Source organism: Lonchura striata, chromosome 9 (assembly GCF_046129695.1).
Source record: "Lonchura striata isolate bLonStr1 chromosome 9, bLonStr1.mat, whole genome shotgun sequence".
Classification (NCBI taxonomy): Eukaryota; Metazoa; Chordata; class Aves; order Passeriformes; family Estrildidae; genus Lonchura; species Lonchura striata.
Window position 1 is genome coordinate 2,099,109 of NC_134611.1, and position 16,497 is coordinate 2,115,605.

General features: G+C 43.8%; 1 protein-coding gene across 1 annotated transcript in view; it reads right to left on the reverse strand.

The window, feature by feature from the left end:
* XPR1 (xenotropic and polytropic retrovirus receptor 1) overlaps positions 1–16,497 on the reverse strand; it is a 114,135-nt gene that overhangs the window by 23,831 nt on the left and 73,807 nt on the right. Inside the window, exons 4-10 of the mRNA XM_021545923.3 lie at positions 14,205–14,428; positions 9,708–9,857; positions 9,099–9,182; positions 8,541–8,622; positions 5,491–5,678; positions 5,081–5,260; positions 142–307 (exon numbers count right to left, since the gene is read on the reverse strand). Coding sequence (XP_021401598.1) covers positions 142–307; positions 5,081–5,260; positions 5,491–5,678; positions 8,541–8,622; positions 9,099–9,182; positions 9,708–9,857; positions 14,205–14,428 — 1,074 coding nt within the window. The remainder of the gene's footprint in view (positions 1–141; positions 308–5,080; positions 5,261–5,490; positions 5,679–8,540; positions 8,623–9,098; positions 9,183–9,707; positions 9,858–14,204; positions 14,429–16,497) is intronic.

Below are 16,497 nucleotides of genomic sequence, written 5' to 3' on the forward strand. Positions count from 1 at the left end.
ACATTTACAAGAAATGCCAATTATTTTGGTTTCCTGTACTATTAATAATCCTCTTTAAAACAGACAATTAGGAAGTTGCCTGGCTCAGTGTTTCTCAGGTCATCTTGACCCCATTCCCAGGGCTCATCAGCATTACTCTACCTGTATCTGCCAGAAGTCCAGCATTGTCCTCCCACTGAACCTCAAAGCTGTAGAAGCAGATCATGTATTCCAAATCCATAAGTATCACAACCAGGCTGTTGAGCTGATCAGCCAGCCAGAAATCTGCGAAGCCTACCTTATGGAAGGGAGCAGTGAATACTCGAAACTGTCAGGAAAAACAAAGCAGGAATAACTCATGGCTGTGTCAAAGGCATCCAAATGCAGTGGCAGGACATCACAGTACTGAACAAATATGGAAATAACAGAAACACTTGAAGACTTATTGCTGACCTTCTGCTCCTGCTGACAAAAAAGGATAACTGTCTCCTCACTCTCAGTACAAAGAACATTCCTGCTTTCCTCCTCCTGTGCCCCCCCAGTCTTTTGTTTTTTACTGGCAGAACAGTCCAGTCTCCTCTAACCAAGCTCTTTCCCAGAAACTCCCAGTCTCCATTTAAGAGCTCTACACAGCTCCATTTCTCTCATTGCCCCTCACTTTGATCAGCACTTTCTTTCAGGCACTTACATCGTGTCCATTGACATCTTCCACACTTACCTTCCCCCTCACACTTAATGTCAGATGGATTTAGACCCTCAGCACAGCCATTAGTCTGGTTATGCCTTGGTTTACTTAACTCATGAGTTGTTCTTTGGTGTTAGAAGTTGTGACAGTGAGGATTGTTACTGGGTCTGCCAATGCCTCCAGCAGGGAAAGGGTTAAAGAAAAGGCAGTGGAAATCCTATTGCCTGTCAGTTGGACTCCCCCTCAATCCCAGGCCACTTTCCCTCTAAGCCTGAAGAGCAGTTTTGCTCCTTCCCAAGCAGACAGTTTTCTGCTTCATTACCTCTGATTACCCCTCTCCCTACCCAGTTAGTTGTAGTTACTAATGGCCAATTTCTCACAGAGATGGCACCAGCACCATCCGGTCATTCTGGGATTTATGAACCTTTAAATTAATGAAAGCACAGGCTAACACTGATCTTTTATACTGCTCTCCTTATTAACCTGAAGTGGCACATCTGCAGAAAGTCAGGAAAGGACTGGCACAACCCCATCAGCCTGTAATGCAGATTTAAGGCTCTGCTCCTAAAATTTCAAAGCCAAATAGGGCATTAAGAGTTAGTGGCATAAAGCAGATATGGATCTTGACCCAGAAAGCTCTGTGCTCATATTGGATGGCACCTATTCCCAAGGGTCAAACAAGGCCAGCCTTTAGGGAGGACTGCCTTCAAAGGGGCCCAGCTGCAGAACAGAGGTCAAAAACCACACCAGCCTTCCCTTACAAAAAAATCTTTCCTCCCTTTTCCCAACACTCCCTGATATTATCTTTATCTGTTTCATCACAGACCATTGTTTTGTCCATGAATAAAGACTAGCTAAGCAAATGAAATGTGAAAATAGCTTTACAGACAGATGTCCCTAAAAAAACCAAATAAACAAAACACCAAGAAAAAAGAAATAATAATATTCTTGTTATTTAATTTACGGAGAAGTACTTCAGCAGTGCCAGGTGACGGCATAAAACTTTAAAGAGAGTAGAAGTTTTCCACCTGCAAGTTACAGCTGAGGAGGAGTCAACAGATGGATCCACAACATATCTGGCACTGGCATCTGAGTGAACCCTCCTCCAGAACCTGAGCTGCCACCTGAACCCTCCCAATGCCACGTGCCAGGCACTGGGGCTTCTGCCTGCTGCCCAGGCACAGCTGGAGCTGCAGCCCCAATTCCAGTGGAGGTACCACAGCCAGCTCCTCGCTTCCCAGCTGAGAAGTGTCTGCAACATCCTCCAGATAAGGATAAAGTCATAAAACACCAGAGCTGCACCTCAGTTTCAATAACCCCTTGCAATTCTCTATCAACAATCCCACAGCCTGAGCACAGACTTCCTGCTGCTGATCCCTGCACTTTTGATTCATGCTGAGATGCCAGATATCTGAGCTGAGCTGAACTCCTGCTAGCTTTTCACCTCTCACAGACAGGCTCCCTGCACTGGTGTGGCCACTGAGCTCCTGCAGAGAGTGTGTGCTGGAGCTCACCTCTAGGTCAGGGGTGGCTCTGTGTGGTGGAAAAATCTCTCCTCCAACCCCTGCTTTCAAAAAAAAAACCTCAGAAGTCTTCTGTTGTTTGGTCTCATGGTTATGTATTGCAAGTTATCGAAAATGTTTTCTTGGGCTGCTGTGGTTTGCTCACAGCTCAGGCAGAGGCGCACACACACCCTGACATCCTCTCTGTCCCCTGACTTCTTCTCTCCCCCCACCCAGGGCTGCTGCTCTCTTTTATATGGTACATTACGTGTTACATGTTTGCACTTTTTTTCCCCAATGCCTATTACCTATATTAAATGGTGCTTTTCTATCTTTTATATGGTACATTACGTGTTACATGTTTACAGTTTTTCCCCAATGCCCATTACCTATATTAAATGGTGATTTTCTACTCTAAACCAATCTGTGAGTGCCAACATCACCAAGAACATGGAGGTAAGGAAGGAGAAAGAGGGAGGAGAGGACAGGCCCAGATCCCTCCATCTTAAAACTTCTGACTCCCATGTACAAAACCAACGCCCCCTGTACAGGACTTAAAACCCCCCTGTACAGCACTCAAAAATTCTTCCTTTTACTTTGTGACTACTTTTCGTGTGGGCACGGGGACATTCCCTGCCCTCAGATCCAATTCCTCCCTGCGAGCTGCTCTCCCCAGCTCACACAAGGGCACCCAGGGGCTTCTCATCTGGCAGCAAAGCACAAAGAATGCTCACCTAAGCACTCAGGCAAGAAAGATGAGCCTGGCAGGGGAATTAGACTTTACTACAGGGTAAATAACTTTTTTCACTCAGACAAAGATCAATTCTGATGTTTTGCCATCCCTCTCCCACAAGAGATCCCACCCTCAACCAGCAGTTGATGTTGGTCACAGGTGGAGACAGGAAGATTCCTAGATCCATGAGGAAATGCTACAACACACTCAATTATACCCCTGACTTGGTTACAGAAAAATTGAAAGTGCCAGTGATGCTCTGCTACACCTGATATGTCAGATTTTGTTTTGGCTGGAAATGAAACATATGAAGCATGTGAAAAAAAAATGCTCACCAAACATAATTTTGTGTCAGCAGCACAGTTCTAAGACTTTGCATTATTTAAACCTCCTTTCACCCAGAGAGCTGCTGGCAGCTGCATGGAGAAATAAAATACACCCAGCTGGTCAAGTACACACAATAAAAGCTGCTCTTTATGTGGTCTGGCCTCTTCTTTCCCCTTCCTCCTTCTACATAATGCACACAAGTGCCATGTCATTTCCCACTATTAAGGTCATCTTGCATTTTGATGAAGCCTTTTTCCCCTAGGAGACCTTGGGACGAACTGGCCTCTGCACACTCGAGGTACTCAATGAACCTTATGGATCCCTTCCAACTCAAGATACTCCATGGTTCAGGTTTGCTGGAGAGAGACTGCTTACAAGGCCATTTAGTGATGGGACAAGGGGGAATGGCTTAAAACTCAAAGAGTGTAGGTTTAGATTAGAGACAAGGAAGAAATTCTTCCCTGTGAGGGTGGTGAGGCCTTGGCACAGGTTGCCCAAAGAAGCTGTGGCTGCCCCATCCCTGGAAGTGTTCAAGGCCAGGTTGGACAGGGCTCAGAGATCGTGGAAAATGTCCCTGCCTGTGGCAGAGGGCTTGGAACTCCATGATCTTTAAGGTCCCTTCCAACTCAGGCTATTCCATGATCCTACAACTCTATCCCAGACTGCAGCATAGTGGAGATTGCTGGGACAGGGCAGGAGCTGCAAACAGCCTAACAGCTCTGTGGAAACTGAGAATCTCACCCTGGCAAGATATTAAGGTAAATTAACATGGATATTGCTCATGTGGTTAAAGCACATCCAGTGCTTCCCCTCACACCAGGGGACAGCAGCCAGACTAATAAGGCCTGGGACTAAAGGTACCTCTGAGAGGGATGGCTGAGTGCTGGAAGGCACAAAGGAAGAAGCTGGGATAGCAGCAAGCCAGCAAATCAAATAACAGAGGTGAGCACAGAGAGGTTAATTCACCCTGTGTATACCTGCACGCACGTCCTCAAAGCATGCTGCTGTGTCTCATCTTTGCCACGTTCCAGATAAAGTTAATTGTTTTAATTGTTATTGAAATGATTCTATGAAGAAAACCAGCCAGCCAAACCCTCTTCTGCCCAAAGCTCTCAGAGCAGTGCCAGCAAGAAGAAGGTGTCAGGGGAATCAGCTTGATTAAAGCAAATTTAAAAGGAGTGCACAGGGTGAGGAAGAGCATATGAAACAGCCATTTGGGAAGAAACTCATGAGTCACCCAGCAAAACTGAAAACTGTTCTTCCAGAGCTCCCACCTATAACTGGAACACTGAAGCAGCACACATATTTACATTGAATTTACCAGACTTATCTTACAGGAAAATAAAGAGCTTGGTCTCAGTTTGTTTAAGAGCACAAACAGAAAAAACTCCACTCGTGAACATAATTTTATAGGCAGCAACTTTTCCAAAGGTTCTTTCTCCACCAGTGAACCCTCTCAACGTTGGCACTACCCCAGTTTGGGCTGAGGAGCATCCATGCAGCCTTGCCTTAGAGCACTGGACCTCTAATCAATCTGTTTTACTAGATTAAGGAACAAACACTCAAAGACATCCAAGGGTTCCCATACATGGAAAAAGTTTGTAAGCAGCTGTCTACAGGAAGGTTAACAAGTCAATTGGTACAGGAAGCAGAATATGCTTCTGCAAACTCATCCTCAAAAACTATCTACAGTCAACACCTGATCAGGTCTGCTCTATAAATCACAGTGGTATAAGCATCACCCAGCATCCCTCCTTCCTGAGGCTTAGTGACACTTGTATACACTTCACAGCTACTGCTCAGTCACAGCATTTAAACAAAAAATTACTTATTTCAACCACCTTTGACACTTACCAATAGTTTGAGCAGCCAAAAACGGGACTTGTAATATAAGGTTTTGGTAGGGTTGATGAGAAAAAGCAACATGAAGCCGTACAAGATGAGTGGGTTCACCTGCATGGGGATGTAGGTGAATTTACCATATATACATGCCAGCAGGCTCAGGCACCACAAAACGCCCAGGAAACCAGCAATCTGCAGGAAAAAAAACCAAACAAACAGACACCTAATGAAAACACAGCCCTGAAACCTGCAATGTGTTCTCATTAGAAGAAAAGGGAGAGCAGTGCTCAATCCTGTAATCTAATCAGACTTCAGCAACTTCCTCTTCTAATTGTATTAGGAGTCCTTGCCAGGAAACAGCACAGGATTTATCCTGCTGATCCTCAGCATGGCTCAGCCACTCTAAAATCCCTCCTGTTCACCTCAAAGAGATGTTGATGGGACAAGTTGCTGCGGGGGTTGAGTTCGAAGATGAGGACGTGGTTGACTCCAGCCTGTCTCCAGCCATATGTGTTGATACCCAGGAGAAAGAGGAATTCTATCAGGAGAAAGCCACCTCGATAGATTCTCACCAGTGGCCACACATTTGGTCCATCTATAAAAGCCACACCTGGCAAAGACAAAATTAAAAAAAAAAAAATAATAAAAGTAAGGATTTTAGGGATAGCAGAGGCCGTGTCACAAAGCAAGGTTTTATCCTGGATCTCAGATGTTTGGCTGTACCCTGAGAAAACAGGTACACGTGTACACAACTGCTTGTTCCAGCAAGTGGAGGACTTTTTGCCTAGCCTGTCAGAGGATTTAGGGGTATTCAGGGGAAAATTCCCTTTCCAGCTGCTGTAATTGAGTCATTAGCAGCAGCCCTGCCTCACACTACAGGCACAAGGGACAGCACCAGCATAAATCTGACTAGAGACACTTAAATATTCTGGTTTAATAGAGACGAAATCCCAACAGACATACACAAACACTTCAGCTCCCCACAAAACCAAGAGGAACCATTTACAGCATTTAAAATAATGCTAAACTCGCCCCATCACCGGACTCAGTACAATGGTAATGCAATACATATTCATGGTCACCATTACAACAGCCAGCCCCACCCAAACAGAAATCCCAGCACAAGGGATTTCCAGCAGTGCTGGAAAGCCTGTTGCTTCTTTTGTTCAGTTTTCAGGGGTTTGGAAACAAAATGTACTTCATTTCAAGCAATGAACAGCCTTATACAGGAGCAGCTTTCTCCAGCATAAACCTCTTTGCAATGGACTGGTCACTAGGTACAGGTTTGATGAGAAAAGCATAAGTAAAATACAGTTATTCAAAATCCTCAGTTTTAGTTTCACTGAGAGTTTCACATCCATGTGCTTTCTAAGAGAGGTAAAAGAAAGAACCTGCACTTTACAGAACTGAGGCTGAGAATTTATTCCCACAGACCTGCCTAAATTACAGCTACAGGTTTTTCACATTTTTTCTCAGAGAAAGTAAAATCCATAGGTAATTTCATGTGTTCAGCATCTACACTTTATAACTTACTTCATAACTTACAGAGAAAAGGCCGTGCAAGAACTGCTGCTTTAAGTTTTAAACTTTAGATTCCTGGATTCAGGTAAAACAGAGTCAACTTTTGGACAGAAATGACACACCCCGAAAAAAGCTGGAAGAAATTAGTCTTAAATGTGGAATTGTAAAGAGTTTCAAATTTTTAGCAGAAAACCAAGGGAAATTACAATGGGTAAGGTTGGAAGGAACCACAATAGGTCATCTGATCAAAACTCCAAACAGGGCAGAGTAGCCCCAAAAATACTGACTAAAAAGTGAAAATATTCCTGGTGAAAAGTCTAATGGCAGCCCAATTCTCAAACAAGAGCAGGACCACAGTAAGGGTGTGAGACTTTGCATGAAACCTTGCAGGTTTCTGGCTAATAAAACGAATGCACATTTCTGTGAAATTCCAACCTCACACACTAGCTTGGCACCTAGGGAAGCCCAAACAGAAACAGTGAAGGCTCAGAATTTGTCCTCTTTAGGGTGACACCCTCCAGGGATCCACTTGTAGCTGCAGCCTTTAACAGACCCCAAGTGATGATGAACTCATCTCTGTAAAATGCTGCTGCTGTAGTTCTCAAATCAGGCAGTACAGCACTGGGTTACTGACAGAAGCCATGTTCTGATGCTGCTTCACAAATTCTCCACATAGAACACTAAAATCCTATCTTAGCTGATCAAAGCACAGAAACAATTTGGCAAAAGCAGCTGAGAGGTTAGCAAAGTATGAGCCACTTAAAAACACCCACTCTGCACTTGGAATCCAGGTTTTTGCCCAATATCTGCAGTAATGTTCAGCTATCAGATCATGCCTGCTGATACAACACACCTATTACCCACACTGGGTTAGCAACACCTGCTCTAGAGATGTAATCATTTTTATGAATTCCTTCTCACAACTGCCTCACTTTTTCATTCTCGGCGCCGAGCGGGAAAGCAAACACAACTGGCTTCAATCACTTTGCATCTCACACAGAGATCAAACATTTAAGTAACAGAAATTATGAATAAAGAACAGTTTCTACATATTAAACAGTGCCTTCATGCAGATGGGTCAACTTTATGCCTCTACCACGGGAAGACCAAACGAGAAGCACTGCAAACAGCTCCTCAAACAGAGGCATTTTAGCCCAAGAGATGGCTGGATCCACTTACAGAAACATCAGATTAAAAATTCTTTTAAGTCATAAAAACACAGACATGGGCTTTCCCTAATGCAAGAGCTCATAAGTTGATTTAAGCCTTTTCCTTTGTACTGCTTAAGCAAGTTACAACACTCCAGAAATCACACACACAATTAGTAAAGCCGCTTGTGATTAAGCTCTGTGTCTGGATCTGCAGCACTAACGTGGATCTTACTCTAATCAGGGGCCAAACTCAGAAGGCACAAAGCAGAATAAAGCCAGAGATGCACCCATTAATTGTAGCTTTTAAACAATCTTGCCAACAACTGCCAATAAGAAAAAGTCAATTAATTCCATTAGCAGACTCCAGGCATTGAAATCCTCAGAATTTCCACATTAATTCCTGATTTTCATCCCGAGTGGCATCTGGTCACATGGCTCTGTGTCTGGTGGTCTCTTCTTTAGGGCATCAATACCATGCAAAGCTCAAGTTCTACAAGCACCCGTCTCAAGGTTGGCACAGGCTGTGTGCTCCCAGAATGATAACAAAAATCCATTTCCATTTTTACACATAGATGTTGCACCCTCAGAATATCCCTCCAAAAATAAGGAGGAAACCATAAGAAAAGGATTTTTGTCTTCAACACTGATACATACAGCATGAGAAAAACCATAACCTACTGCTGAGCAGAACTAGTGGCTCACACCAATGTGATAGGCTCTGATTTAACCCAGAACATCCAGGTCCAGGTGCTCCTTAAGTGAGGAGAATACACCAAACCCAGGCAGGGCAGGACACCTACCTGAAAGTATGACAGTGACGTTCAGTGCAATGAACAACCCGCAGAACAATCCAACCCTGAATGTAGTCCAGGCTGGTACAGGCTGCGAATAAAACCACAGCAGAATCATGGTGAGGTAAACTGGTTATCAGCACAGTCAGATTAGTTTGCAGAGCAAACTTAAAATCACAAACACAAGCTCCTGAACCCTGACTGCACTCTTGCTCTGGAAGTGAGGATTTTTTAAACTGAAAATGCTGTGTAATATTCTTGCCATGTTGAAACAGCTTGAGAGTCTCAGTGGCCCTGAAAAATATTCCAGACCACACAAACACTAAGCACATGCTTTTATTAGCATAAACTTCCTTTTACCATTTATCTCCTCCCTTCATTACCTTGTCTGCACGCATCAGGAGCAGTAACCTATTTCCAAACCTTCCGGAACTAAAGCAGATTATCTGGCCCTGCCCCATGCACGCTTACATCAATTATTTCCCCTGTTTCTTTCAGATGTTGAATCTGATTTGGCACTTTGACAAGTTGGAGGAGCAGCTTTGCTCCACAACTCCCATCTCTCACCTGAGCTGCTCCTAAGGGTGGAACACGCAGACGTTTCATTGCCTTCTGTCTGTCTCCATCTTCCAACTCGTTGGTCACCACTTCCTAAGGAGACAAAGATACACACCACTGAAGGTCATCTGGATGATGAGCACGTGGTCAAACCAAAACTAAAGGTTGGTTTCCATGTCAGAGGTGAGCCCTGGCCCAGTATGCTTTTAACACAAAAGAATAGCTCAGCATGCTGCACCAAGCTCCTTCACAGCAGAAGTTAAGGCTGCACTAGGCTTTGTCAAGGGAAAGTTCCCAGCCAAAGAGAACATACCCATACTCATGTAAGCAGTGCCAGAAGTCAGTGGCATTTCAAAATCAATTATTAGCCATCTTGGTGGTAAATACAAGCTATAGAGAGGACAAAACACTGTGGCAATTACAGTGTCATAGAACAGTTTTGGTTGGAAGGGACCTAAAGATCCTGGTCCAGCCCGCTGCCACGGGCAGGGGAACTTTCCACTAGAACAAGTTTGCTCAGAGCTGCATCCAACCCATGCTTGAACACTTCCAGAAAACAGCAGTGACCAAAACCCCATTTCTGTGGATTTTTGGCAGTGCCCAGGCCAGCCTCTTCACCTCTGTTTCGGAGATAAGCTGGTTGATCTTCTTGCAGGTGTAGAAGGGGGCCACCTCCACCTCGGCCACCCTCCACTCCGCCCCCCGCGCTGTCTCCAGGTTCTTGTCATGCTTCTTCAGGATCTTGCGGAAGCCGGTGAAGTTCAGGTTCTGCAGGAAGGGAAAGAACATGCTGGCTTTTAAACCCCAGCCATCTCTTAAACCCCAGCCATCTCCCAAGAAAAAGAAATGGGTCTCTCCCCAGTCCTAGCAAGAAAGGAGTCGTTAATAAGAATCAAAATTATTGCATTCCTTGTCAGGAAGCTTCCAAGTTCTTACTTTATTATAAAGAAGATATAATCCTAGCAAATAAATTTAAAAATGTGGCATAAAAAAAGAAGCTACCTAAAGCTTTTTATTTCCTGAAAAGCCAGATAACTTCCACCTTCTTCCTTTATGCAAGAAGTGACCTTATGCTACCTTGAAGATAAATAACCCTTAAGGGGTTTCCCCTCCTGAAAAATCCAAGCTAATGACTTCTTTAAACTTGACACTGGTTTCAAATCAAGTTGTCCAGCTAAATTCTTTATAGAAGGGAAATCTTGGTATGTAAGTTGTCAGTGCTGCAGATTAAATCCAGACAAGTGCATCCCCACAGCAGCATGCTTTTTCACAGAGTACGCTGCACAATGACAGCAAAGCCAGCTTAGGCTTGCAGATGTGGGAGATGTAACCCTCCAGTCTGTAGAGATAAACACACAATGCTTAAAACAAGAAGCAACTGTTGATTTCCAAGTTATAGATGATCCCTAATTCAACACCCGTGCACAGTACCTAAGACAGGCAGAGCTCATAATACAGTAGCAATTGCTGTGGCACAATGTATTTGCAATCCTGGATTTCATTGTGCACAAAGTGCTGCCTAAAACACTCAATATTTTCATTCAAACAACAGCAGAAACACAGAGACTGTGACAAGACTCACTTCTGAAAAAGCTTAGAGAGCAGTTTAGAAAGAAAACCAGAGAAAACATCAAAATCTAATACCCTGGGGAGAGGCACCAACTACTCAGTACATTTTCAATGTAATTATGCTTAAAGGGATTTAATGCCAGACCCTCTTATCTAGGTGGGAAATGAGACTGGGGAGACAGGAGCAGGAAGCCAAAGCATTAATGACCTGCCTTATTGCAGACAAGAGACTTTAATTACTTTCTATTGGAAAAACCAGCACTCCACCCCAAGGAGAACAGAAATTTCACATGAAAAGCTGCAAGAAAAGGACAGTTTTGGTCAGGGACCTCTCAGTGGCCTGAAATAACATCCCTTCATCTGCCATGGGTACAAGCCCAGCTTAAATCTGGGTGTCCTGGCTGGCTGGGATATGTTTATACCAGACACCCTAAAACTTCTGCAGTGGCATTTCATCCTCTGGCTGTAAAAATTCTGCAACCTCAAGGTGCATGATAAAAGCACTGTTGGTCACAGTGATGTTTCTGACAAGAAACACACAGTGATGGGACTGTGGAACAGAACAAACATCATTTATGTGCTCTGATATTTTTCTATTCTTGCTGCTTTTATTTGGCAAGAGGCCATCTCCAAGCCTGACTTCCATTTCTGCTGCATTTTGTGAAAACAAAACCAAAGAAACCCAACAAAAAAGAAAAAAAAAAAATCTCCTCCCCCCAATAAAAACCTAAAACAACCAAAAACAATCAAATATCCTCCACAAACAACGAACAGTGCAACTTAGGCAATAATATAATGCAACATCAAGTAGAATCAAATAGAGGACTCAAAAATCTTTGCTCATATACATTAGGAAATGCACCAGCAAGTTAATTTAATAAAACTGGTTCAGCCTCTATTATTCACCCAATAAATGTGCTATATTATATACAGAATAAGTAACTAAATCTTACATGCTTAATTTCTCAGCATTTGTTTGTCCTAAAACACAGCATTTCAAATAGATTTTTTTTGTTAATGTATGTACACACTCCAGAATAATACATTGCTGGCAACTGTAATTTTATCAGAAGTTTAATGATTTAAACATGCAAGAGCTGCCCTGAAGACTGCTTGTAATTTCATTTGGCGTTTGGTTTGTGTACCTCAGGAATGAATTCATTTGTTCATCCCTAAGAGACTGAGGAATTTGCTTCAGGTGGATTTTCCTTCCTCAGGAACCTAACTCAAGGCATCAGCATTTCATCAAAGCTAGTTTGATATCTATAATGCTGCTGCTGATTTCATTTTTTATCTCCTACATGAAGGGCTCAGGTACATCATCCTCCCACCAGGTTATTGTTTTTTCTTCTCTGCAAAACTGCAAGAGCTTGACTATTCCTCGTTATATTCTAAGCTCAAGAGTGATTAACAACAGTAGTACTCTGGGATTTAGTTTTACGTCTGTTTTCGTGTTTGTATTCCTTGTCCTCAACTTCAATACCAATTTGAAGGAATTCTTCTTGTTCTCTCTCTGGAGCTGTGTTGTAGAAAGCAGCTCTGCTGCCTCTGCAAAGTGTGAAAGGTATCAAAACCAGAGGGGTTTAGATCAATATTTTGTACACTTACAGTGGGTCTGGACTCATTGTAGCAAAAAGCAAAAATATCAGGGTGCAACCTCCCTTTCTTCACTGAGGGATAGGAGGAAAAAAATTCCCGAAGGAATGACCCACATCTGCCCCTATTTAAACTCCTCATCAAGCTTCAGAATTGATTTTTTTGTAATTAAAAGTATAGCTGCCTTCTGTTAAAAGAGAAAATAAATGTAAGGGACGAAATCACAGCAGGTGATGCTGCTTCACTCCATTCCTAAAAAGCTACAGATACTCCACCTTTCCCAGGAATTTGCACTAGGAACTACCACTAATAGTTAAAGTGTTTTATTAAGAAACCCAGAGTTTCCAGACAGATGCTCAAACATAACATGACTCTAGGAGAGGTACAAATACTCAGAATTTTGGGAGACTAAGTTCTGTCCATACAGCAGAGTAGTATTCAATTTGTTCTGACAGAATTTTGTTTAGTAAAATTCTGCAGTGAAGATCTGTCAAAGATCTAAATACAGATGTAGTCAATTTAAGCTCCAACACTCTTATTTAACAAGCTAAAACCCCTCACAGTAAAACACTTAGAAGCATTTCAAAGCATTTAACTCCAGAAGAGGTAGCTCAGCCAAAAATATATTAACAGTTTCAGATTTTTATTTCCAGATTTTTGGAACAAGATCAGCATCTACAACCAAGCCAAAAATCCAAGTACAACTAAAGATACATTTGTTTTCATACCTCAAGGCAAATGAGCCTGTATCCTGCAGAAATCAAAATATATATTTTTTTTAATTGATGTTTTAGCAAGAAATTCTGATACAGCAAGGTCACAGCCACTACTATGGTAACGCCAAGAGGAAACAGTACATTGGGACTTCAAGTTCCAGGACAAATACAAGATAAAAGAGCTTCTTCCCCAACCTGCCCTGCATAGAACAACACATTACAGAAGGAAGAGGTCCTGCTTGGAAAAAGGTGCTGGGGTCATCCAGCCCAGAAAAGAAAGAAGGAAAAGTCCTTCAGCAGGTCAGCTTAGCAATTCTAGCTCATGTAAAAGCAACCAGGTGTACACTGCTACCTGCCTTTCCTTTAGAAGTGTTTAGGGCCCCCCTGAAAAAGGAAGAAATAAATGAAAAACTGAGTGAGGCAATGTCGCTGTTGAGGCAGAACGGGAATGAGAAGACTCTGACCAGAGGCTGCATGAGAGTAAAACTCTGATTTATTCAAAATACCCCGCTCTTTTGTACAGAGCTTCATGAGGACCAACTCCATTGGTCCTGAAGTGAAAACACTCCAAACCATTGGTGCACAGTGCTTGACACACAGTGATAGAACTTAACTATAAACAATGTGAACAACAAGAGAGATAAAGAATTATTTACATACTTTTTTTAACTTTTTCCCAGGCTTCTGCCTGGCTAGAAACTCTCAGTTTCTCTCTTTGACTGAATCTGAGACCCACAAGGCAACTCAAGGTGATGCCTTATGAAGGCTGACTGAGAACAGAGGCTAGGCAAAGTTAAATAAAGTAGGGATTTATTAAGAGGCCTCAATGGATCCACCTTGGGCAGCACAAGAGCCTGACCAGGGCTGCATCCAAAATGAACCCAAAATGGTCACAAAATGCATGACTGGTCACGGGGTCTCTCACTTTTATAAGTTCTGCTCTCTTTGCAGATTGGAGTTAATTACAGTTTTAGATTGTGACATCCCACCCTTCTTGTTTTTCTCTGTCCAGCCCACGTTGTTTGTGCTCTTGGGCCTGAGATTTGGATCATTTGTCCTTGGTGCCCAGCTGGAGAAGGAATTGTTTTGTCTCCCTGCTCTGTGCAGAGAGCCACCATCCCCTCATAAGAAGCCCAGACCCACACACTAAAGCAGCCCAGGATCTGAAAACCATAAAAGCTGAGCCTGAGGCATCCAAGGACGCACGAGCACAGAGAGGCTCAGGGCAGGGTACCTGATAGTTCTGCAGCAGGATGAGGCTGAGGTAGAGCTCGCTGAAGGCCAGTTTCAGGTCCCGGATGTTCCTGTGCTGGACGCGCTCCTCGTGGGACAGGTGGAAGACGGGCTTTCGGCGCCGCTGCAGCGCGGGCGCCCCGCTGGCCTCCTTCTGCGCGTCCAAGGTGGACTGCAGCTCGGTGCGCAGCGTGGTGAACCTGCGCTGCGCCTCCGCAAGCTTCTCTGTGGGCGGCAGAGGGAAACGTCACCTGCGAAGGTCACACACGGCCCAGCCAGCCCCAAAAACACCCCAGAAACCAAGGAACGCGCCTGGGGGTGAAATGCACCCCACTGCACGGCCTCCCCATATCGTGTGTTAAACTCAAGCGCTCTGCGTGTTTCTCTTTTCACAGGATGCAATCAAAGACTGCCTGGGGTTAAAGACCAGCTCATTTCAACCCCAGCTCATTCCTTGTCCAACCTGGCCTTGAACACCTCCAGGGATTGGGCAGCCATGGCTTCTCTGGGCAGACCTGAGCCAGGATCTCAGCACCCTCACAGGGAAGAATTTCTTCTTCATGACAATTTAAACCTGCCCTCTGTCACTGTGAAGCCATTTTCCCTTGTCCTGGCACTCCAAGCCCCTGCCCAAAGTCCCTCTCCAACTCTCTTGGACCCTTTAGGCACAGGAAGGGGCTGTAGGGGATTCCTGGAGCCTTCTCCAGCTGAATGCCCCCAGCTCTCCCCGCCTGTCTCTGAGCAGAGGTGCTCCAGTCCTCTGGACCCACTCTAATGGGTGTTTGTCCTTCTTGGCTCTGTGTCCTTCTTGTGCTGTGAGCCCTGGACCTGGATGCAGAACTCCAGATGTTGTCTCACAGGGACAGAGAAGAGAAAGCTTTCCTCATTAAACATACGTAAAACACGCTAGTTCTTAAGAAAAAAAAAAAAAAAATATATATAGTCAAAATCATGGGGCTGTCCCTTCAGCACAGACTAAAGCAGCCAGGAACTGAGACCTCTCAGCTTCCATCCCAGCTTTGTTTTCTAGAGGATGTTCAGTCCAGCACCACACAAATACCTGTTAGGGATGGAAGAGGCCCAGCCTGTACCTGAGGACTGCAAACCAGGACAAGGACAGTGGGGCAGGCATCCCCACACTGGCTGGACCCTAAATTAATTCTGCTTTATTTAGTGTCTCGTGCAAATACCAAAGCACTGACCACACATCTACTCTGAGCGCAACAGAAAAGCTGCTCTTCTTTCCCACATAAATCAAGTGCACCAGGAGCATTAGAGAAAAATCCTGTTAGACAATATTATAAAACATGACAGTGAGTAAGCAAAGCATTTTTCAGATCTGTGCACCCATTACCGACTATGTGTTTACTATCTTTTCAAGTGACAGTAGGGAAATCAAAGAAGACAAACCCCACACTTCAAATGTGACACTGAATTTTGTTGCTCAGAGAGCAGCACGGCCCCTCTGCCAAGCTCCCAGCGACAGACAAACACAGCTCTGCTTTGATCAGGAGTTACAACACTGCTGGATGCTGTACATGATCCACTGGAATCATTTATTCCTCTTTTCCTCACTTTAGAAGCATTGCCTCATTATTTACTGGTTAAAGAAGCCATCAGCCTGCACTTAAATGCCATTTTGATGTGTTTTCAGAACAAGCCTCTCTGTCTTCCTCACACCTCAAGTATGCAGAAGGTGATCCTTTAAACATACTGCTTTAGGTACTCTCAGAAAACAGTATTTTTGGCTAAATAACAACCTTTTAAAGCTAAAACCAGCATAGTTAAGACCACTATGGTTCTCTTTGTTCTGTACAACTGGTTCCTTCCAGGCTTTTTTTTCCCTTGTTAAGCTTCAGGCACAGCTTTGGCATCTCTGTTGGTAAGCAGGGTCACAGACCATGGGCAGGAAGATGCTGACCAGGTTCAAGGTGTTGGAGCCACCTGCGCCCAGCAGGACACCCAGCACTGCACAAGAAACCACAAGGTCCCCCTGCTACACAAAGCTCTGCCCCACAGTCTCCTGGATGTCAATATAATTATCTTCATTAGTATCTTACACAACTCAGTGATAATTCTCAATTGCTCCCCGTCCATATTTACTGTGATTTACTCTTTTCCTTTGTCTAACTCAATTCTGCTTAATTTTAAGAGCAAAACTACTCTATAAATAATTTTACAGTGCATAAGGAATTTGCCAGAAGGAGAATGCCTTTCCAAACAGAAAATGGGGATCAATATAGGAAATCAAGTACAGAGGAGCCTGAAATTCTACACTTCTTCCTTATAAACTT